The sequence below is a fragment of the Mastomys coucha genome, unplaced genomic scaffold (assembly GCF_008632895.1).
Source record: "Mastomys coucha isolate ucsf_1 unplaced genomic scaffold, UCSF_Mcou_1 pScaffold22, whole genome shotgun sequence".
Classification (NCBI taxonomy): domain Eukaryota; kingdom Metazoa; phylum Chordata; class Mammalia; order Rodentia; family Muridae; genus Mastomys; species Mastomys coucha.
This window is the reverse complement of record NW_022196905.1, coordinates 255,259,408-255,283,945: the sequence shown is the minus strand read 5'-3', so window position 1 is coordinate 255,283,945 and position 24,538 is coordinate 255,259,408. Positions and strand designations below refer to the sequence as shown.

Sequence of the window (24,538 nt, the reverse complement as noted above, 5' to 3'; positions counted from 1 at the left end):
CCCTCTGGCGTAATTTACTGCAGCTGTCTTCAGATGCACCAGAAGAGGGCATCTGATCTCATTACGGGTGGGTGGTTGTGAGCCACCATGTGGTTGTTGGGAGAACTCAGGACCTTCGGAAGAGCAGTCAGTGCTCTTAGCCGCTGAGCCATCTCAGCAGCCCCGGATCTAGTCAGTTGAAAACAAGGTGTTAGCTGGGCTTTTTCTCCCAAAGATCTTGCATTTGCCAGCTTCTAGAGGTCACCTGCGTTTCTTTGCCAATGGCCCTTCCTCTACACCAAAATCAGTAATGAGGAGTTGAGTCTGTCACATTCTATGATTGACATCTATCACCATCATACCTCCTATTACATTGGACGTGGGTATTATAGGGCCATTCGCTCAACTGCTGGTTCCTTTTGCCTTGGGAACATACTCAGACTCCAGGAATTATGAAGCAGATATCTTTGAGAATTGCTCAGCATAATGTTAGGCTATTAAGTCTGACTGCTGGCTGGATGTTCATGTCAGAAAAATAAGGTTAGTAATGTGGCTGGAGATAGCGGCCCACCTGTCACCACAGAACTCAGGAAGCAGAGGCAGGATTGCTATAGGTTCAAGGCCAGCTAATACAAAGCAAACGTGTCCTAAACATTGTCCACTCCCAAAAGATCAGAATGCTGCCTGCTTATAAGAGCTTGAAAATGAGTTAATGATGTAAATACCACAGTGCCTACAACAGGTCAAATGTTCAGTAAACAGCCATCATTTTGGGAACTGGTGGTCTGAATGAGAATGGCTGCCGTAGATAGGCGCATGTTTGAATGCTTGGTTCTTGTTGGTAGAACTGTTTAGAGGACTAGGTAGTGTGCCCATGTTGGAGGAGTTGTGTCCCTGGGGGCGGGCTCTGAGGTTTCAAAAGTCCACACCATTCCCAGTTCCCTCTCTCTGCCTCATGCTTTGTGGCCAAGGTGTAAGCTATTTCAGTCACTGCTCCAGCGTCGTGCCTGCCTTCTAGCTGCCATGTTCCCTCCAATAATGGGAATTTAATCCTCTGGAACGGAGAGCCCTCTCCCATTTACTGATTTCACTTATGAGTTGCTTTGGCTGTGTGTGGTCTTTTGTCACATTAAGAAAGTAAGACAGGGATTCTACTGAGCCAAAGGTCTCTTTGGCTTTGCACTTACTGCAGATAGCCAGTAAGTATCTGACAGGCAAGTTTGAGAAGCCTTGAATTTTCTTAAACAGGAGCCTCACTCTGGGAGGTCTACCGGATGCAGCTGACCAGGTGGGATACCATGGGTCTTTCTTGTTCAGATTCCAGGTCTTTACTTCTGTCAACTGTACCAGGGAGAACTATGTTGGAGAATGAATACCCTAGGAAGCTCAAGGGTTTCTGCAGTTCCTATTCAGCCATTCAGGAACTTCATGGGCAGAATGCCTTCTTAGTATGCGACTGGTCATGACAGTGGTCAAAGTGGGGCTGGAGGATGGCTTTGTGGATAAGAGCACATAATGCTCTTACAAAGGACAGATTTGATTCCCAGCACACAAATGGCTTACTACCATAACTCCAGTTCCTGGATCAGGCAAGAATGTGGTCCACATACACAGATACAGAAAAAGCACTCATATAAATACAATAAAATTACCTCCCCAAAAGGCATATATGCAGGAAATGTCTTTAAGCCTTAGTTAGGGTTTCTATTGTTGTGATAAAACACCATCACCAAAAAGCAAGTTGGGGGAGGAAAGGGTTTATTTGGCTTATACTTCCAGATCATAGTCCATCACTGGAGGAAGTCAAGACAGGAACTCAAACAGGACAGGAACCTGGAAGCAGGAGCTGATGCAGAGGCCATGGAGGAGAACTGTTTACTGGCTTGCTCCTCGTGATTTGCTTAGCCTTCTTTCTTTTAGAACCCAGGACCACCAGCCCAGGGATGGAACCATCTCTCCCATCAATCACTAATTAAGAAAATACCCTTCAGGCTTGGCTACAGCCTGATCTTATGGAGGTATTTTCTGAATTGAGGTTTCCTCCTTTCAGATAACTCTAGCTTGTATCAAGTTGTCATGGGAACTAGTCAGCACAAAGCCCAAATACTCAGATCACTGAGGGCCAAGGGAAACGCCTGACATGTCTGATCACACTAAGTCTAAAAATAGTTTCATATTGGATGATCCACAGCCTGTAGACATCACAGTATAAAGCATTACTTAGTCCTTTCATGACTATTTATGCATTCTACTCAGCCCATTTGACTTTCATCCAAAGCAACTGATACGCCAGTTTGTCAATATCTTTATTCACAAATTAGTGTAACAGTGATGCTCAGTTTCTGTCTTCCATGCATAAGAGATCACGAAAAGCATATGTACAACAAAAAAGTTATTTTACACAAAGAAGCCATTAGCTATGCAGCCTTGTGGTGTAGCACCAGTTCTCCTCTGCTTCTCCTAGTCTGGGCTAGGGTAGTCTCTTGGTTCTTCTGTCTGTGATTGAGGGTGGAACAGATATTCCACAGAAACAGACTTCTGAGGGTGAGCAGCAGCAGCAGTGGGAGAAAGTACAGTAGGTGCCTATAGATTCAACCACTGTGCCTATGGTTGACGTGTGCGAGGGTTGAAGTCAACCTGCAGCCTCCTGTGTGCGTGCGTGCGTGCGTCCGTGTGTGCGTGCGTGCGTGCGTGTGTGTGTGTGTGTGTGTGTGTGTGTGTGTGTGTGTGTGCGCGCACGTGTATAACTGGAATTGCATGTGCAATAAAAGCTAAGCCATATGTATTTCATTTATCTCTAATTTTAAAATAATTCATCTTCTTGCTTGGTATGCAGGTGAGCAGTGGAGAAAGTGGTGCATCTGCTATGCCTAAAAAAAAAGAAAACAAAACATAAGAATGATCATGGGGACAATCAGTTTAAAAATGGCTCAGATCAGAAACCAATCATGGGCACCTTCCCCTACCCAGGACTAGGCACAGACACAAAGGGGCTGGATGGGAAGCAGCCTGGAGAGGTGGGAGCGCTCAGCTGGAACCAGCTTACAGGTAAGCAGATGGGCTGTTGTTATCTGCCTAGCTCATGACGTAAGCTGAGCACTTACCGGCTGGTGCTAAGGATTTCAATGCTTCCAAAAGATGTGGACTGGAGAACTTTACAAGGCACCGGAGGGGCTCCTTCCTGTCGGCCAAGATGCCCCCACCTATGTCACTCTTGAACTTGGTTTCTAGCTGTCAAAAATATATTTATAAATGATGGTTAAGAAGTGGGATCAGCTGGGATGGTGAGAGCTAATGAACAAATTATGTATTTCACTAATTCCTCCACAGGCACTAATATAGGCAAAGCACATTTAGCTTGTTAGCTGCATAGACAGAATGCATCTGGTATAGGAAAGATATCCAACAGAAAGTGCCAGCACTGCCCCTGACTCACAGAAGCTGTCTGTCAGAGCTGCCCTCAGCATGGTACTGATGTACAGGGGAACCTGTGTGAAAAGCCAAAAGTCTGTGCTGCCTTCAGGTGCCTGTTACATTCTGCACTCAAATAAAAGCAATGTATCTCAGGGCTGGAGAAAGGGCTCAGTGGTTAAGAGCACTTGCTGTTCTTGTAGAAGACCTGAGCTAGGTTCCTAATACCCACGTGGTGGCTTTCCACTCCCCCCCCCCCAGACAAGGTTTCTCTGTGTAGCCCTAGCTGTCCTGGAACTCACTCTGTAGACCAGGCTGGCCTCGAACTCAGAAATCCGCCTGCCTCTGCCTCCCAAGGGCTGGGATTAAAGGTGTGTGCCACCACTGCCCGGCCCACGTGGTAGCTTACACCCATCTATCTGTCCCTAACTCCAGCTCCAGGGGAGTCTACACTGTCTTCTGGCCTCTGCACTGGGCACACACATACACATCCAGGCAAAACACACACAGAAAAATAAATGTTATATTTTTATTAAGGAAGACTCAAACATGCCTAGAAGCTGGGCGTTAGTAGCACAGCCTTATAATCCTAGCTCCCAGGAGAGTGAATCAAGGAGGGTTCCAAGTTTGAGGCCAGACACTATCTCAACAGCCACATGCACCCAAGAGCCTCCCAACCCAACCACATCCCCAGAAGGTGCACACTGAGAGTTCTTCGTGCTCTGGAGTCTCCTCAAACTTAAGTGATTCTTAAAACTTGAGGCACTATGCTGAAATATCTGCAGGATGCTTAATGTTTGTAATACATTCAAACTGTAGCCACCGGTGAGTTAAAGTGGACAAATGGCTCAGTATTATTCTAAGCTGTTTTCTGAGGTTGGAGAAAATCAGGTGTGAGGAAATGACTAAAAGAACTCAAGCACTCTTAAGATGTTGAAAAGCAACACTGTCTATCTCCTAAACCAGTGGTTCTCCAGCATTAGGTGTGGCCAGCCTAGAGCAGCCAGGAGCATGCAGAAACAAAACAAATCACCAACAACCAAAAAACCCCCGATGGCTGGGCACACCTCTCCTGGACCAGGAGGGGCAGGGTGGAGCTAGGAGCTATGCTTTCTCCCCATTCCCAAGTGACTGGTTCTACCACTCCAGAGACCACACACTGAGAGCTACTGTCCATGATTATGAGCTCTTTAAAGCTTAGCTAATACTACACAGCTAAGAGCAGTGGCCACACCAGTGACAGGAAGGAAGCAGGAGGGTCAGAAGGTTAAGCCTTGGCTACACAGTGAAGGTGAGGCTTTCCTAGACTACAAGACCTTGTCTGAAAAACAAGCACTCTGACTGGAAAGACGGCTCAGTGGGTAAAGCGCTTGTGCTTGAGCAGTAGAGTCTGAGTTAGGGACCGCAGAACCCATGGAAAAGCTAGGTGTGGTGGCATATGTGTGTAACTTAGCACTTGGAAGGAAGGCAGAGACAGGAGGAAGTAGGGGCTCCCTGCAGCCAGTCCAAATAAAATGGAGCTCCAGGCTCAGTGACAGACTCTGTGTCAGAGAACAAGGTCAAAAAATATCCAATATTGACCTTTGGCCTTCATAACTGTCAGCATACGTGAACAAAGCTGTGTGTGCATACGACTTAATAAACATACAAGTTCTCAAAACCCACTTGAAAATCTCCAACTTCTTCCTCTGAAAACAAATCAAACCAGTCTTTGGGCCTAAGTGAGCAGATCAATGCAGATCTTATGCGTGTCTGTAGCTATAAGATGACTCCGTGGAAACAATTTTATTGGGGGTTGGGAAGGAAGGCATTATAAGTAGAAGCCTGGGCTCATGTTAGGGTGCCTGTAACAGTTCCTCTAATGGTGGCTATGGACTTGTGCACCTCTGTCTCTACATGTAATGTGGAGCAGCACCTCTTTGGAACAAGTTTAATTTACAGTATTTTTATACTACTGACTTTTCTTCATCAGATGCCAATCAGCTAAGTAGGATATGTGCTTTCTCTCTTGTTTTGGGTCAGTCAGTCAGTCAGTCAGTCAGGTTTGCCTCCAAGTTGCAAAGTAATTGCAGGCTAGCCTTAAATATGAGACCTTCCTGCCTCAGTCTCCTAAATGCTGGGATTCCTCGTGTGTGCCACCATACCCAGCTCACTCGAGTATTTATGTGCATTTACTATGTGCTAAATACTATTCTAGGTGTGGATAAACTAGTAGGGTATAGACTTCCCTACTCCCCACAACCAGCAATACACAACTGAATTACTATGAAGACAAAATGCAAAAGCAAATTCAGAATTTCATGATGTCTCCTTTGCTAACAAGAGATTTTAGAAATATAATAAAAATAACTAGTTAACTTATAAAAGAGAATAGTTTTGGATGTATTTCCAATTACAGTTCCTGTACGGAACTTGCTGGTGACGTCCACTGCGCCATCCTACCTTATACTGTGCGAACTCTAGCTGTGGCTGAGGATAGGCTCCAAAGGTCTCTTGAGTGATTCTGTGGATTCTCACTTTTTCTTCTGTGTTTTCATGACTGATCTTAGAATCCACTGTGGAGGAGTTCAGATTAGGAGTGCCGTTAGGAATACACTTCACCTTACATAGCAGTCTTCCCATTCCTAATCCTGCAGATGGTTTGTGTAGCTCAGATGTGTCCAGTGCCTTCTCTTTTCATTGAAATAATGATATGACAGAACAGCTGGAAAGCACTGGCTGACTTAGTGAGTAAGCAATCCCAATAGTGTCATCCCCGTCTAGGTTCTTTTATACACTTGCTGCATAGCTTCCTTACAGTTACCACGAGTAAATCTGTACCATGTTTCTTTACTTAGCAGAGGACCACCGGCAGGTCTTATGCCGTTGCAGTCTAACAGTCTCTGTTCCTAACATCGGTTTTATTTCCTTCCACTGCTAATCTTGAGTTTAGGTTTTCTAGGGAGACACTCAGGTTCTCCTGAGTGGCAACACAACCACCATATTATTCTGGAACCAGCATACTCAGGTCATTAGGAGCATGGGCTCCACCTTGGACAACCTAGCTCCATGATCCTGTTCTGAGTTACCAGGCCTTCCTGAAAACCACTTTCCCAGTGGACAGTGCTTCTTTGCAGGACAGCTATCAATCACATGCAATGTTTATTGAGGTATGCTGCTGGGCATGAATGTGCTCTCAATGACTGTCACCCAGTTTAGCAAATTCTGAAGGACACCTGTGGTAGCTTGGCTTTCTGCCTCCAAATACTTAATTCTTGGTTTTTTGGAAAGCATGAACTAGCTCTGCAATGAGATCCTAGCACACGTGCGTTACTGCACAGCTGCCGTCTGAAAGCAAAGATGCCCGCCCCAAGCCCAACTGTGTCTCAGAGCATACGTACAATTTATCTCTAGTCCAAGGTTTCTTTCATGCAGAGACGTTGTGGAGTTGTAATTTTCAAAGGTCTGGGAAAAAGAAAAAGAACATGTTACTGATTTGAACATATTGGGGTAAGACATTAACTGATTCTAAGGTATAAAAATGTTAAACCTTAGTTTTTTAAAAAGCAGCCTTGTATGTTATATTCTTACTAAATAGAAAGAAGCAATAGCTCTGCCACAGGCTTGCTAAACTGAGCATAGCTCCTAGGACAGCACAGCTGTCTGAGGAACTGGTGTAACAATGCATTTTGGGCAAAGGATGTAGCATAATGTTAGAGCATCTGCCTAGCAAATGTGAGGCCTGGGGTTCACCCCCAGCACCAAACAAAACCAAACCACATCAAGGTACAGGGACTATATGAAATCCAGAGGAATGAGAGACAGCACCTGACTCCTTGGCACCGGCACCATGTCTTCATACCTTGGGGAATCTCTCAGGGTCCTTTTAGGAAAAATAACTGCTACCAGAGCCCACATGTCTTGCAACCTTTTTATTGGATCTCGCTGGAGTGAGTGACAGTTTCCCAGCTTGGCAGCTAACATGTGACTTCTCCTAATAATGGTCTGGCTGCACTGCGGAGGAGCAGTTGATGTCTGCTTGGCAGGAGGGTGGAGGGCAGACAAAGAAGGGGCAGTCAGGGAGAAAAACCATCATCTAACTTTTTTTTTTTTTTAAGATTTATTTTATATATATGAGTACACTGTAATTGTCTTCAGACACACCAGAAGAGGGCATTGGATCTCATTACAGATGGTTGTGAGCCACCAGTGGTTGCTGGGAATTGAACTCAGGATCTTCAGAAGAGCAGTCAGTGCTCTTAACTGCTGAGCCATCTCTCCTGCCCACATCATCTAACTTTTTACCAGCCCAATATGGTCGTCCATGCCTGTAATCCCAGCACTTGGGAGGCAGAGGCCTCAGTTAAGGAATAAGTTTAAGGCCAGCCTGGGGTATACAAGATCCCATCTTAAAGCTCCCAAGAACAACAAAAGTAAAAATTATTTTCCTTTTTTTTTTTTCTTTTTTCTGAGACAGGGTTTCTCTGTGTAGCCCTGGCTGTCCTGGAACTCACTCTCTAGACCAGGCTGGCCTTGAACTCAGAAATCCACCTGCCTCTGCCTCCCAAGTGCTGAGATTAAAGGCGCGCACCACCACCGCCTGGCAATTATTTTCCTTTTTAAAGGGAAGAAGCAGTTGGAGGTTCCTGTTTATAGTGGCTGAAGTCACTATAGAGGCAGAACCTTAAGGCAAAAGCATCTCATGTTCCCCCTCTGGCCCCTTAAAGAGTGACTTGCAGATAGCCATCACTTCTCTCTAGCTAGAACATAAGGAACAGCATAATCTCCTTAAGGAACTCCATCTGCCTACAGACTAAACATGTGCAAACATTGCCACGTACAGAAGGGACCTAAAGATCATAGGGGCAGACTTGTTCTTGTCATTAAATGGAAATACCAGCATCATCCAAACAATTCATCTTCCCATGCAGAAGAGGAAGGGGCTCCTGAGGCCCCACCCCTTTCTGAGGAGCTGCTGGGGGAAGGAGTCATGCTCCACACCCATGCTCACGAAAACAGCCCTAATTAAATGCAGAACTCCAAAGGCCCCTCCCTGCCTCCCCACCGGCCTGTGAAGATAGGAAGGGGCCCTGTTGGGAAGAAGGGGTTTGGCTGGATCAGGACAGGGATAAGAGAGGATCACGGGGCCAATGTGATCAGAGTACATTGTGTACACATGAAATTGTGAAAGAGTAACCACAGATCAAAAGGCGGTGACTAAAGCTTCATCCACTCACCTTCAGGGACGGGCTGCCCCCACCTATTTTGTGTGTGTAAGAGAAAAGGAAACCTCAACTTTAAAGAGTTGCTGACTGGCTCACCTGATTATAGTCTCCAAAAGCAATGGCTTTGAGTGAGTCCAGGTGCCTGCTTCTCAGATCCAACTGCACGATCTGATGGTGTTTGGTAGCAACTTTCAGTGCCTTGGAGGGAGAGGAGGAAGACTGTTAGGGTTGTGCGTGGGTTTATACAGACTGCTCAGTGAAATGCAGGCGCTGTGACTGAGAACAGGAAGAGCCCTGTGCGGGGTGCAGGGCACACCTGAGACCCCAGCCCCAGGGAGGCTGAGGCAGGGGTGAACCCTGTCTCAAAACAACTCCCGGACTCTTGCAAGTAAGAAGAACTGTAACCCTATCCCCTTACTTGTGGGACCTCAAGGCCTGCTGCTGACAGTGGAGTGTGAGCTGCGTTACCAGACAGAAGGTGTGCGGGGAGCCCTGCAGCCGGCTGCAGAGCTGCTCACCTGCACCCAGCTCACACTGGGACTTTGGAAGCACAGAAGATGCTAACAGGGGAGGAGTAATAACTAGCCCAAATTTGGGATGAATTATTTATGGGAAAGAAGCTAGGACACCCAGAGCACAGAAGTGTGGTCTGAGTAAGAAGGGGCCCTAAAGGCTCCTATACCCGAATGCTTAGACCAGGGAGTGGAATGTTTGAAAGGATTACAATGGTTAGAAAGGGTGGCTTTCTTGGAGTAGCTGTAGGAAGTGTGCCACTGGGGGTGGGCTTGAGGTTTTAAAAGCCCACGACCCAGTCAGTCTACATGTCCCCCCACCCTGTGGATCAGGATGTAGCTCTCAGCTATATAGTTCAGTGTCATACGTACTGGTGACAAGCTCCCTGCTATGACTGTAATGGACCAAACCTCTGACATGGTAAGCAAGCTCCCAATTATATCCCTTTTCTTTCTTTCTTTCTTTTTTTTTTTTTTTTTAAAATAAGAATTGTCTTGGTCATGGTGTCTCCCCACAATAACACAATAGTGAATAAGACACAAAGGCCAACCCCTAAAAAGAGAGAGGCTACCTCTGACACGAGCAGTATTTTTGTGTACACTAAGTGTAGAAAATGGTCATAAATGTCAGTTGCCATCAATAGGCAGACTGTAGAGATACTGAAAGCACTAATCCTGACACTGGAAAAGTGACAAAAAGTTTGGGGTGAATGGAGTAGAAAGAAGGGGCAGAGAGTTTTGACGAGTCGTCTCTTACCTTTAGGGACTTGCTGGTTTTAATATGAAGCATGCGTTACTTTTACATTGACAATAAAGACTAGACCAAGGTGATACCTTCTGTCACGTTTATGATGGAGAAAAAGGTCTCCTTAGGAGAACGGGATTTGATTTATTTAGGTATGCAGCTTCTATCTACATGGACTCTTGAGATACGGGTTCTGGGCACTCCAGCTGCTGTACTCTGTTCCCTACCTGATGGAGAAGGGGCACAGTGCTCTTCAGAAAGCAGGAAGAAATGAAGGCATACGGAGTCTGAGGATAATACACCACAAACGTGGGCTTGTACTGGTTTGCCTGTGAATACGGTGTTCCCCAGGCAACCCGAATCCACACCGAATTCTTCTCGTAGACTCTGAAGCTGACCGTAACCTTTTAAAGAAAAGATGCCTTCCTGGTTAAATCTCACCATGGCACCAACTATAGGCACCTGAGACACAATCAATGTTAGGATAAGTTTTCATGTATGTGGGCTCCTGCCAGCCTTTTGTTTCTACTTAAAAAAATTAAGTTTCTTTATGTACATTAGTGTATACATTGCTACAACACACACACGGAGGTCAACTTGGGGCATACTCGGCTCTTTTTCTACTTCTTATGATACCGTTTTGGGACTGTTTGGGAAGACATTTTGTGATTATTTTATGAAGATCTATTTATACCTTGTAAAGTGTATCTGAGAAAGAGAATCCATTAAAAACCCTTATAACCTGGCAGGGGAGATGGCTCATAGGTTAAGAGCACTTGCTGCTTTTGCAGAGGGTTAAAATTCGTTTCCTAGCACCAAGAGGATGGCTCGCAAGTATCTGCAACAGGGGATGTGATGCGCTCTTCTAGCTTCTGCAGGCACCAGACATGTACTTGGTACACAGATACACATGCAGGCACACATTAATACACATAAAGTAGTAAGAGAAATTTTTAAATTTTTACTTTTAAATGAGATATCTGGGTGGGTGTACCTTTAATTTCAGCCGTGGGAGGCTGAGGCAGGCAGATCTTTGTGAGTTCTGGCCAGCCAGTGAGATCCTATCTCAAAACCAAAACAAATCAAAGGGGGGGGATGGCTTTCGAGAAGCCTTTTTGGCATTGCAGGCTCACACACTTAGTTTGTGTCTTTGTTTACAGCAGGATTCCTGTATGACAATGAGCCCTGAATGCACTGATGTTGACTTGATGCATGTGTCTCAGCAGCCAGAGCAATTTAGGAACGTGGCGGCACAGGAGGTTGTGTGGTATCCATTTCATGGACAGCCATCAGTCCTTCTAAACTTGCAGCTATGACTGGACGTGCTCTGGAATTTAATGGCCGCTGCTAGGTCGTCAGCTAGCTCTAGCTCACCTCTGGGCTCTGACTCAGGAAAGGAGAACCTGAAGAGGGGGACAGTTAGGATCTTACTCCAGGAAGAGCAGGTTGTTTAACTGTCTGCTAGGCTGCTTTTCCTGATCTCCTGGGGCAATGATGAGGAACTCTCCCTCCCTGTCTGAGCTGTGGGTTTGGAGAACAGTGTGTTGTCCCTTGGTGTGCAGCAGATAGCATGCTCTTCTTTGGGGCTCAGCGGCCCCTACTGGTTGGAAGAGCAGAGTGTCTTACTCTAGGCAAGAGTGACTGATGGCCAATAGCAGAGCCACTCAACACATGTGAACCATCTAATGGGAATTCATTAAGTAAGGTTAAAGATTCATTCACTCGGTCATATGAGCCACTTATCAAGTCCTCATGTGGCAGCCAGCTACGAACTGGACATTGTCAACTGAGGGTGCTTCTGCCACAGCAGAGTTCCATTGGTCAGTGTTGCTCCTAAGAAGTACTGGGTGGGATGGGCAGGTGAGAGATGGAAGTAATACTTCAGTTTGTTTAGGTAAAATGGCATATTATCCCTTGCCGCCCCACTCCGCACCCCCAGATATCATTACACTGAATTTCGTAGAAATCCAAGAGGACTTGAATTCTTACATTTTTTAATGCTCTCTGAAGAATTCTCTTAAAGGAACTTTGGAACTGTTCCATATCAAAAAGGTTGACATCTTCACCTGTTAAAATACAGACATATATAAATAAGAAAAATTAATAGAGGTTTTTGTCCCCTGTACCCCAAAGCAGTAGTGACCACACTGCATGCATGCTCCTGATAGTGCCAGGAGACACACAAAGCACATCTTTCCAAAAGCCTACGAGAGCAGAGGACTAGGTTGGGTGTGGTAGCATACACCTGAAATCTCATCCATCACTCAGGAGGCAAAGGCAGGAAAACCACAAGTCCCAGACCAGCCTTGTCTACACAGTGAGTTCAAGGCCAGCTTTACCTACATAGTGAATTCTAGCCTAGCCTATGATACTCAGGGATACAATGTCTCAGAAAAAATAAAAAAATAAAAAATAAAACCACTACCTGGATCTTTACTCATCTGAAAGACATTCCAAAGCTTCTGGTGCCGATGAAATTGAGTATCTGAGAGAGACAGGCTTATAGTTAGTGTTGTGTCTTAGTGCTGATAAACATATATTCATCTTTTAATCTACATAATGTGCTAGATGACACAGACATTTTTGAACAAAGTATGTTTTTATGGTTCTCCTCATCTTTCAACAAAAACATAGTTTTAATACTAAACAATAATAATGGCCAATGAATGAGGTGACACAAAACTTTTGAAATCGAAGTTCAAACTTAAAAAAAACCCAAAACATAAACTTTAACTGGAGTAAACTTATTGCAAACAAATCCCAATTATTCAACTTAACAAAGATATAGTTCAGTTTTAGTATTTATCCTCACTTTTGCCAGGTTGTTTGTTATTTTCATTTATTTTAAATGGGCAGAGGTATTTTCTGTATACACCTGAATCTATGTCTGTCTATGCATGTGAGTGCCTGGTGCTCATGGAAGCTAGAAGAGGGCAGAGGAGCTCCTGGAATGGAATGACAGGAGGTTGTAAAGTGCCACATGGGTGCGGGGAATTAAACCCTGGTCTTTTGGAAGAATAGCAAGTGTTCTGACCAGCTCTTCAGCCCTTCGCTTGTCATTTTTTACAAACATCTGCTAAGCAAAACCCAGGATGCACCCACAAGATGGAACGACTCTGACGAGGGTGTCACTGCAGACCGAGGCCTGAGGCCTCATTCTTCACTTGCCTGCTGTCTTCCTTAGCAGCTACCACTCAGTGAGTGACCTTACCCTCAAGCTGTGCCTGGTTCCCTCCAAGGCACTTGTGAAGAGGAGGGACTTGTTCAGTGCGGTCACCCCTGGCTAACCCTGCCCGCATAAAGCACTCACTGTGTGGAATGAAGGCAAGAGGATCTGGGGCAGGGATGGAAGCCAGCAAGCTCAGCTCTTTCCCATCATCCTGGATTCAAACGGTCCCTGTGCTGACCTCTGTCTGTGTCCTATCCTCAGACCAGGCTTTCTCATCTCTGAGGGGGATATGGACTCATCACGGAGGGTACAGTCAACTTTGGCATCAATGTTCTTCTTGTCTTTCCCTACGTTCAGCATCTTTTTCTTCCCTGAGCCTGCATGTCCCTGTCACTGGCCCCTACTTCCCTTCATGGCAATGGGCCTGGTAACAGATCATTGACTGACTGGTGTCATAAGGCAAAGTGTGATACCAGCCCCCAAAGCTTTTCATTTGGTTCTTAACTTCTTTCTTCCTCCCTCCCTCTGATTTTTTTCTAATCTGGTTCTGTGTTTAGAGCTGGAAAGACTCGCTAACTGGCCTCTAAGTAAGACTGCTGCAGTGGAAAGTCAGAGCTCTTGTCAAAAGCTCTGCTGCACATCACCTAAAAGGTGGCCACGGAGGACTTAGATCAAATGGAGACAGCTTGCACATGCTAGCCTACCCCACACCTGTGAAGTATCTGATATCCCTGCATCTGCAGCTTCCACATCATAAAGGGGAGGCCCCTAGCTCATGTGTCGATGCAAAGAGTCCTGCAAGCTCATCCTACCTGTCTTTGTCCCTGGGTTGGGTGTAAGTCCCTTCTATACCTTGGCCCCCACCCTCCTCTATCCTGACTATCACCTCATGTGGGCTGCCTCCCTCTCTTGCTTATACCTCTCCAGAAGATCCCACAGGTGTCTGAATCCTCAGCCCCCTGGTCTCTCTTGTGCTATAACTAGCATGATCTCTCAAAAACCAGGTACCTAATTATTTTGGCTCAGAACCCGTCCAGGGCTTACATCATTAGGAGAGATACTGAGACCCTTCTAGTGGCTTCCAAGTCTCTGTGTTATCTCAATGCTCCCCTCCACTGGAGGCCAGCTTGCCCCTGCTCTTGCATCTCAGGTACTCTTTTCCCATCCCATCCCTGGCAGCTTCCCTCTCCTCAGCTTCTCTGCTCTGCCTGGCTAGTGCTAACTCATCTTTTGGCTCTAACTTGAATACCATCTCCTCAAGGAAGCTTCCTTACATGACCACTGAAAAAAAGAGGTCCCATTGTACCCCTATAAACTCGTAATTCTCCTTCACACACTGGATATCCCTGAGATAGGTAACCTTTCTCCTCACGCAAACCCTAGTCAGTATCTACAAGTGTGTGAGTCACCTGCTCTGCTCACCAGTGTTCTGCGGACCCAATTTTTTTTTTTTTTAAGGAATTAATCATTTTTATTTTATGTGTATATGTCTATATGCATGTAAATGTACAATGTGTGGGCCTGGTGCCTAAGGAGGCAAGGTTATCAAGCCTTTGTAACTAGGGTTAGAGACAACTGTGAGCTGCTGTCTGGACAGTGGATAGAATGCAGGTAGCAAGTACTCTTAACTGCTGATCCATCCCTCCAGCCATGCACCCTCACCTCACGGCTTAGAGTCCAATTACCTAGAACAAGGCAAACTAAATCACAGGCAGATCCAGCCATACCACAGCTGGTTAAAAAGTTGATAGAGACAACTCTCTGAAACACTTCCAGTCACACAGGCAATGTACGTACTGGTTAGTTTTCTGTCAACTTGATACAAGCTAGGGACATTTAAGGAGAGGGAACCTCAACTGAGAAAATGCCTGCATCAGACTGGCCTGTCAATAAGCCTGTGGGACTTATTTTTTTGATTGGTATGGGATGGCCCAGCCCACTGTTGGTGCTGCCACCCTTATGCAGGTATCCTTGGATTCTATAAGAAAGCAAACTGAGTAAGCCGTGATGAGAAGCCAGTCCTTCATGGTGTGTTGAGAGCTTTTGGTGATGCTTCTAGGAATTTGGCATTTGCCACTGGGCTTGGACAAGGAAGCAGGCTGAGATAAGAATATTAGAAACAGTGACCATGGGCTTTTGTTTACTACTTTACTCAATTACTATCTTATGTGCTCTTCTCGTTTACTACTTCGCTTGATCACTTTGTCTTTGATCGAAGAGCTGACCATGTTTTTGGATGTACCTAGGATGATATAAAAGCAGGCTGGAGAGAAAGAAAGCTGCTTCAGCCTCAGCACTGGTTGGAGTCATGCTTGTCTAATTGTTCTTCTTCAATTCTGTCTAATTGTTTTTCTTCTTTCTCAGTCCTTCCTCCCTCCCTTGAGACCCTGTTGACTGACTGAGCTGGCTTGGTCAATGACCTTTATTTCAGTTCTTGCTTCCAGATTTCTGCCCTGAATTTCAACTTCATGATGGAATATAAACTAAAATAAAGTAGCCTTTTCCTCCCTGGGTTGCTTTTCATCATGGTTTTTATCCCAGCAATAGAAAGAAAACTAGGGCAATATATGTAACAACAACAAATTAGTTTAAAAAAGGGGGGGCTCTGGGTTAGAGATGGTTCAGCCATTAAAGGCATCAGCTACCGAGCTTGGCAGCCCAAGTTTGATTCCCTGGGGCCCTCAAGGTAAGACAGAGCTGACTTCAGCTACCTGTCCCAATGTCCACAGGTGTGCCCCTTCCAATAAATAAAATGTAAAAAATCAACTCCCATATCCAGAGAAATTGTTTCTGTTCTAAGGGCTTGACCCACAGTTTCATCTGATCCCACTGCAGCCTTACTTATCATCATTATTATACACATTTGCCAAAAGGAAGTCGCAAGGCAAGTATGTGAGCCACTCCCTCCCCCGCTTTCCCCCGGCCGACCCCAGCATTTACAAGGAAGCAATGATGGAGCCATGAAACCAACCCAAGCAATCTGGTCTTAGGATCTATGTTCTGAAATTTTAGTAAGTGAATTTTGAAGAAACAAAACCCAAGAAGTAGCAAAACATGAGAGGTAGTAGTAGCACTTTCTCAGTTGTGCATTTTCTTTTTTTTTTTTTTAATTTTTTTTAATTTATGGTTTTAGAGCTTTATTGTAGAAAGGCAGAAAGAGGGAGAAGAGTAAAGAGGCAGAGGGTGGCCATAGCCACGAGGAGAGAGGGGAAAGGGAGAGGGAAAGAGGGAGCAAGAGACAAGAAAGAGAAAGAGCTTAAGAGAGAGTGGTGCATTTTCAAATGTGTAACAAAGCTGAACAACTGATGCTTTCCGCTCCTGATGAACCAGTTCCTGTCTAAAGGTCCTGAGTCTCCACAGTCCTAAAGACAGGGTCGGGCTGTTCCATGTCCACTGACTTAGGTGAAGCCTGAGGGTTCAAGTGGAGACACAACTCAACAAAGGACACTAGGCCCGTCAGTGAGAGAGCAGGGATCTTGTATCAGGCCTCTTGACTCTAGAATCTGCATCCTTAAAGATTTATTCATTTTTATGTGTATGTTTTGCCTCAATGTGTCTATGCGCCATGTGCATCCAGTGCCCACAGAGGCCAGGAGAGGACATCGGATTCTTGGAACTAGAGTCACAGGTGGTTCTGAGCACCACATGGGTGCTGGGAACTGTACTCAGCTCCTCTGCAAGAGCAGCTACTGCTCTTACTACTGAGCCATCTCTCGACCCTAGAATCTGCATTAACATAAGAAATTCCCTCTGATGAAACAAAATTCCAAAGTAAAGACAAATCCCCCAAACTTACACACAATGTCTAAAAGGGCCATGTCATCAAGACTTGCACACTTGTCCTGAAAGAGAGGGTGGATCAATTAGGAAATGAGGCACTAGCCCCTCGAGCCCATTTTAGGACTGGCCAGAGCATCACATCAGCATGCCTTGCGATCTATCTCCAATCTATAGTCTCTTTGTAAGCAACAGACACCCCTCCAACTCTTACCTCAGTCCACACACTCCTGAAACTCATTCCGCACTCATCACTTAATGTTTACATTTTAAAACAGGAAAAAGCCAGGTTTGGGGGCTCACAGCTGAAATCTACTGCTTGGGAAGCAAAAGCAGAAGGGCAGTAATGAGTCTGAGGTCAGTCAGGACTACAGAGACTGCCTCAAAACAAAACAAAAAAACCACTCTTGAACATCCATGAAACTACATACATGCTGTGGTTTGCATGTGAAATGTCCCCAGAGGCTCACATGGTGAGCACTTGGTCATCAGTAGGTGGTGCTGTTTGGGTGGTGGTGGTGGGGCCTCACTGGAGGAAGCAGGTCACCAGAAGTGGGGCCATGAGGCTCTGGAGCCTGCCATTACTTCCTGATCCCTGGGGATGCATGCAGCCTGACGTACACCTGCTGCCTGTGCTCTTCCAAGGCTGCCATGCTTTCCGAGTCATGATGGACTGAGTCCCCAGGAATGGGAGCCAAAACAAACCTGGTCTTGCTGGAGCTGCTTCTGTCAGGGCATTTCCTCAGAGCCACAAGTAAGACGATATGCTTACATTTTTCAGATGTAGTCACTGTCATAGCAATGTAGCAAACATGCCCAGCAACCTCTATGTCTAACTTCCCTGTGGCTCTCATTCTCATATCCTTTCCTGTCCTCAATTCTCTCCGTCCCAGTCCTTGGTGCTGAGACAACTACAGATCCTTCTGCTGTCATAACATTTGTATCTCCCAGTTTTATATGAACGTTAACATAAGGCTGGATTCTTTTTTGATCTGGCCTCCTTAACTCAGCATAATTATTTTGACACTTAGCCATATTTCTGCATCTATAGCTCAATTCCTTTTTATTGCTAACAGTTTTCTGTTATGTGAACAGACACACTTTGTTGCTTACCTGTGGATGGACTTGGGCTGCCTCTAGGTTTTAGACATGAGCACTGTGCTAACATATGTGCCTTTCTGTGGATATACCTGTGTTTTCATTACTCGAGAGAAAATGTCTGGCAGTGGAATGGTTCAATCTACAATGGCAAATATTCAGACTTTTAGAGAACTGTCAAGCGCTGGAAATATGGCTCGGGTAGAACACTAACTCAGCAGGTCTGAGACCCTGGCAGCAAGCCCAAGCACTAACACTCAAAATGAATGCTGGGCTTGAGGTACAAGGAGCTCAGCAGGCAGCCCCTACTTAGCATGCTCCAGGCCCTGGGTCCAGCGCCCAGCACCAGAAGGGACAGCATCCCATCTATTCCAAATAAGTATGCTCAGTCTTTTCAATCCTGGCCATCCTAACGACCATATATTATGGCATTTATTTACATTTATCTGATAACTAGTGATTCTGAACACTTCTTCATGTGCTTATTTACCATCGGCACATCTTCCTTTGGGAAGTATCTAGCCAAATGTTCAAAATTTATTTAAGCGTGTATGAGTGTTTTGCCTGCATGTATGTCTATGTACCATGTGTGTCCCTGGTACCCTGGAGGCCAGAAGAGGGTATAAGATCCCCTGGAACTGGGGTTACAGAGAGTTATGTGCTGCCACTTTGGTGCTGGGGGTAGAATCGGGTATTCTGGAAAAGCAGCTGGTGCTCTTAACCACCAAGCCATCTTCCCTACTACTACTATCACCATCATCATCATCATCATCATCATCATCATCATTAGTATTATTATTTTGATTCTTTTCTTCATATTACTAACATGCTACTCGCAGGTCCTTGACAGGCCAGCATTTAGAAAGTTTCCTTCAGTCTGTGGCTTTTCTTAACAGTAGTTTTCAAAGAAAAAAAGTAATTAATTCTATTAGTTTACCAATTGCTTTTTCTTTTATGAACCACCTTTTTGGTACTCTAAGAAACACTGCCTAGTCCAGTACCACAAGGATTTCCCTACATATTTGATAGCCTTAGGTATTGCATTTGGGTCTTGGATCTAATTTGAGTCCACTTTTCTTTTTTAAACAGTAGAGGGGATGGAATGACCTTGTCTTATTTGTTTGTGAGACAGTCCTCCTATTCTGTTGACCTTGAATTCACTATTTAGCCCAGGCTTTACCTGAACTCTAGATATCCCTGCCTCAGCTTCGATAGTTCTGGGCCTGAGCACGTCGGCCACCTCGGGCAGCAAAGGTGTTTGGCATGTAAGCATCTATCTAACTGTTGTAGCCTGTCTGCTGGAAGGACTGTTCTTCTACCCAGAATTGCTCTTCACAGCTTTGCTTTAAAAAAAAAAATCATTGACTGTATGGGCATACTGGTCTAACCATATAGTCTATTGTATCAATTAATTTGGTTGATAATTTTGAACACTGTTACCTTACATAGCAGAATTACTTGTTGGGCTAGAGATTCCTTTTTCTGCTTCAAGTTTATGGTCTGCAGTTGGTCTTCAGACAGAAAATCCCAGGCTTCTAGGATGGTCTTCATCTCACATAAAGGGATTTTTAGGATCATCCTCCGGAGAAACTCAGCAACATTCTCATTCATCTCTTTGGCCCTTGAACAAAACAAAAAGAGCACAGTAATGTATTCCTCTTTAAGCTGCATGTGTGAATATAAATATGCATTTGCATATGGTTGTGTGCATATATATGTATATGTGTATATGTGTGTGTATGTATAGATATCCCTGCCTCGAAGCTGAGGCAGGGATATCTAGAGTTCATATAGATATATACACATATGTATATATACATATACATGAGTCAGTGTGCTGTGTTCCGGTCAGTTGTGGGTTAAACCTAGGGCTTCGGGCTGGTGAGATGGCTTAGCCGGTAAGAGTACCAACTGCTCTTCTGAAGGTCCTGAGTTCAAATCCTAGTAACCACATGATAGCTCATAACCATCTGTAATGAGATCTGATGCCCTCTTCTGGTGCGTCTGAAGACAGCTACAGTGTACTTATGCATAATAATAAATAAATCTTTGGGCCAGAGCAAGCAGGGTCTACCGGAACGAGCAGGGTTGACTGGAGCAAGCAGAGGTTCTAAAAGTCAATTTCCAACAACCAGATGAAGGCTCACAACTATCTGTACAGCTACAGTGTGTACTCATATACATGAAATAAATAAATAAACCTTAAAAAAATTATAGAAACGTATTTAAAGAACAAACAAACAAACAAATCTAGGGCCTCGTGTGTGTCAGGCCAATACTCTTACCAACTGAGCTATACCCACATCCCAACCTCTAGATTTTATTTCCTTCATTTTTCCAAAGACAGGGTTAGCCTGCAATCTATGTGGCCAAATCTGGTCTCTTGCCTCAACCTAAGAGCTGGAATTAGAAGTAAGAGTCACTATACCCAAGATGCTTTAGCATTAAAAATTAGTGCTCTTATAATATGGATAGGGTTTATAACTCTGTACTGTACTGAATTCCAACTTAATGGTACTAAGAGGTGGTAGTTCTTTAAGAAGCCTAGTGGACGGTGATTAGGTAGGTCACAAGTGTACAATCCCCAGAGGGGATTAATGTACTCTCATAGGAAGTCAGGTCTAGTGGGACTTGGATTAGTTTCCTACAAGGATTTTCTTCTTTTAAGAGGGCGGGGCAGGCCGGGCAGTGGTGGTGCATGCCTTTAATCCCAGCACTTGGGAGGCAGAGGCAGGTGGATTTCTGAGTTCGAGGCCAGCCTGGTCTACAGAGTGAGTTCCAGAAACCTATGCAAAAAAACCCTGTCTCAAAAAATAAAAACAAAGAGGGCGGGGCAGATGATGCAGTCAGTAAAGATCTTGCAATAGTCTGATCCTTAGCATTCTTGTACAAATCCTGGTGGCAGAGCACAATATGTGTGTGTTGGGAGCAGAAGCCTTGAGGTATGGAGGCTTGCAGGCCAGGCAGTCTAGCAGGCCTGGTAGGCTGCAGATTCAGTGAGAGTCTGTCAAAATATAAGGTAGAGAGTTACAGGATGTGTTAACCTAGTTATGGGGATACAGGACTGTAAACTTAGCTCAAGGAGGCTGCCTAGGTGTGTTAGTCAGGGTTTCTATTCCTGCACAAACATCATGACCCAAGATTACCAGTCTAGTGATGGCACCACCCACAATAGGCCCTCCCCCCTTGATTATTAATTGAGAAAATGCCTTAGAGCTGGATCTCATGGAGGCATTTTCTCAACTGAAGCTCCTTTCTCTGTGATAATTCCAGCCTGTGTCAAGTTGACATACAAAACCAGCTAGTACACTAGGGATATGTGGTGCTGCACTGTATGGCTTTCCCCACCTCTCTCTGGCATTTTCTAGCCATCTGACCACATCTGCCTTCTCAGCCTGCCCCTCACACATGATCCTGCAATAAAGCCCTCTGCCATACTGTGATGCACCTAATAGAGTGAAACTTGTCTAGAAACTTCTTTCTGGGATTCTCCACGTGGCTGACCCCCTATAGTATGTGAAACAGTAAGCATGGACACCTGTGGTATTTGGTTTTCTTGCTTCCACGCACTGCCAAGTGACCATACTGTCCTGCTCTGTGTCTGCAGGCAAAGTCGTCCAGGGCCTACTTTGTCTTGAGCTCCGACCATGGGATAGCTCCCTCAGCAACGGGTGACACTTGGGGGTATTAAAGCTTTGGTACAGGGAAGGGAGATCCTGAGCCTTTTATCTTTCTTCAGAGCCTTTAAAAGAAAGGAACAGCTCATCCTACTGTTACTTCAATTGGAGTAACAACTCAGGAGGTAAAATGCAAACAGGCATAATTTCTTTTTCTTTCTTTCTTCCTTCCTTCCTTCCTTTCTCTTTTCTTGAGACAGGGTCTTTCTACATAGCTCTGGCTATACTGGTACTCGCCATATAGACCAGGTTGGCATCCAATTTAAGAGATCCACCCATGTCTGCCTCCCAAGTGCTGGGGTTAAATGCATACACCACTGTGCCCAACAAACAGGCATGATTTCCACGTGAAGACTAAACAAAGTCTCTGTAGACTTTTAAATCTCCTTGACCAGCTTGTCTTCTAGGAAGGAGCAAGGCCTTTGGTGTCCATGTTTAAGTTGAAAGGCAGCCCTGCCACTCACATCACTTCCCTCACACCCAATGACTAAGAGTAAATGGATAGCTATTCCTCACAAGAGTCCTGTACCGGGTATCTACCATTAGAAGAGCTTCTTGAATGCTGCGTGTAATTTCTTGCCACTGACTGTTGGCTAAAGATATGCAACTGGCTGTTTTCTGAGATATGAGTGTGTGACTATGTGAACACTATAACATAGGTATGCTGGTACCCCCATTTAGACAAGTGTCTTGACCCAGAACTGGAGATACAGGCAGTTGTGAGCCCTTGATGTGTCTGCTGGGACCTCCATTCAGGGTCTCTGCAAGAGCAAAAAGGAGTGTCTCTCTAGCTCCTTATCTTTATCATACAACCCAGGCTGGTATGAACTTCTGATCTTCCTGCCTCCATCTCCCAGGCACTATTATTTCAGGTGTGAGCTACCACGTCAGGTTTCATGTGGCTTGGGAGATGAACCTAGGGCTTACTGCATGCTAGCCAAGCATTCCATCAATTGAGCTACCTCTCTAGTCCCAGTTGAGTTCATTTAAAAAGGCAATGAATACCACAGCATGGTTTAGGATAAAAAAGAACTGAAATTAAGGCTGTGAAAATGGAGTTATCATTTGTTGTACTGTTCAGTTATGAGCCCATTCTTACTTAAAGTCAAAACTAAGACCTTTAACATGGTCTACAAGACTCCGTATTACACTCCAACTAGAGGGTCTGGATAATTTCTTATGGTAATTCAGTTCTCAGCTTTGTTTTTTCCCCAGGAAACTTATTGTAACCATCCAATAGTTTTTTTTCCCCAATATTCCATTGCTTATTGCTTTTTACAGGCCACCTGCAATGAGCTTATTTTATCATAGCTACTTTCTTTTGTGCTCCAGACAGGGACTATGTTGATCTTATTCATGACTATGTCTCTAAAATCTACAGTCGTGTTATAACTGTCCTGGCAGGAGCAAAGGCATTCTGAGGAGAGTCACTTGCAAGCTTCCCCTTTGAGACAACAGACACAGAGACATGGAGACTTGCCCAGGAATCTAATGGAGAAGGAAAGGCTGACACCTGGTGCCAGTCAGAGGGAACATTTCTGTCTCCTTGTCAGACCCTCTTGCAGAAGAGCCTGAAACCAGGGCAGTGATGGCTCAGAGATGGGAGGACCCATACACTGTGACCGTAGCTGTTTAATTATGTATACCTTCTGCTTTCTGTTTAAGGACTCAACACTTGGTGTGTGGGTCACTAGATCTCTTTGCTCTTCCCAGTGTGGTCACACTGAATAGATCTCTCTTTTCTGTATTTTATTTAAGACTTGTCCTTTTAATTGGCCTACTGAGCCTGGCTTGGTAGGGCTGCCAGGGCCGGGGGCTCTGATCCTAGCAATTTCAGTCACCATTAGTCAAATCACACAGTGAGTCTGGTCATCCAAGAACAATCTCATATGCACTTGACCAATGCCTGAAGGAAGAATGACTGGATACCCTAAGCAGTGTGCATATGGGAAGGATATGGTTCAACAGTCTGTCAACTATTAAACCAACACTTTGTCCGTGAGAACATCTGAGAGGGCTTTCCTGGGCATCGGTGAGGTAAATTGGGGGAGAGTGTATGCAAAGCAAGCATTTCTCTTATCCCAGTACTGACCAGGCTAGATGCTGCTATAAGCTTCGGAGATCGGGGCATTCAGGGTAGGGTGCCCAATGGCAAGATGTAACGTTCCTTAGCACTTCCGAAGATTCTTAATTCTGCGTGTCCTGCAGCATGCCATTCCTAAAAGAAATGACAGCAAGGGCGTAAAACATCAACAAAGTTTGCAAGCCTTTGTGTGAACTTTTGCCCTGTTACTATTTCAATTTCTATTTTCTAGCGCTTTATTGTGGTAGCTGCTAAGACAAGGTTGTTGAATGAACACGTGACAATAACGATCCCGTAGACACGCAGGGAGCACAAGGAGTAAAGCAACAAGAGGCACGGACAGAAACAGACACGAGGCTAAGAATTAGGGAGCGGACGCCCAGTCGGAACGGAACCTAAGAATCAAAGTTAAGCAGCTCTTGAGCGGGCAGCCCGGAGCTTCCACAGCGCAGACTCCAAGGGGCACATAAAACCCCGCCCCACTCCGGGCGGATATGATGCCACGGACGCTCATCATCGCCCTCTCGGCCCGGACCCGGGTTCCACTAGTGTCACTCTTAGGCTGAGATCCCGTGGCCGAACTGCGCTGTGGCAAGGCCCCCGTAAAGATCTGAGGCCTGGCTGCCGTAGTCCCCCCGCAGCCCTCCAAGTCCCAATCGGTGTCGCTGAAGCCTACCTTACCAATCCGCATCGCCCGCCGCGTCTACCGCGGTTCCCGCCGAGGCGCTTTTGAAGCCGCCAATGGCCGCTCGGGCCCCGCCCAGCTGGCAAGCCCTCCGCACTGCTCCTGCTACACAGGGGGACGCGGCTGTGGACGCCCGATGGAAAACGCTTTGGATACTCAGAGTCGCTCTATTCAGAGACAGGATCAGGTGAATAAATA

The 24,538-nt window shown here is 45.4% G+C and overlaps 1 protein-coding gene across 2 annotated transcripts; it reads right to left on the bottom strand.

Annotated features, from left to right (window-relative positions):
* Nucleotides 1-2,268: 2,268 nt before the first annotated feature.
* Cenpn (centromere protein N) lies at nt 2,269-24,496 on the bottom strand. Of its 2 annotated transcripts, XM_031341519.1 has the most exons (12): nt 24,332-24,496; nt 23,665-23,790; nt 19,336-19,516; nt 16,817-16,862; nt 12,277-12,336; nt 11,841-11,917; nt 10,079-10,255; nt 8,691-8,792; nt 6,771-6,834; nt 5,833-5,945; nt 3,084-3,210; nt 2,269-2,849 (listed from the first exon to the last, which is right to left on the bottom strand). In XM_031341519.1, exons 3-12 carry the CDS (start codon nt 19,504-19,506, stop codon nt 2,767-2,769), a joined length of 1,020 nt encoding a protein of 339 aa, XP_031197379.1. In that variant the 5' UTR covers nt 19,507-19,516; nt 23,665-23,790; nt 24,332-24,496; the 3' UTR covers nt 2,269-2,766. The 2 variants fall into 2 exon arrangements, with proteins under 2 accessions (XP_031197379.1, XP_031197380.1); XM_031341520.1 differs by lacking the exons at nt 23,665-23,790; nt 24,332-24,496 and having other exon boundaries at nt 19,341-19,478.
* Nucleotides 24,497-24,538: the final 42 nt, after the last annotated feature.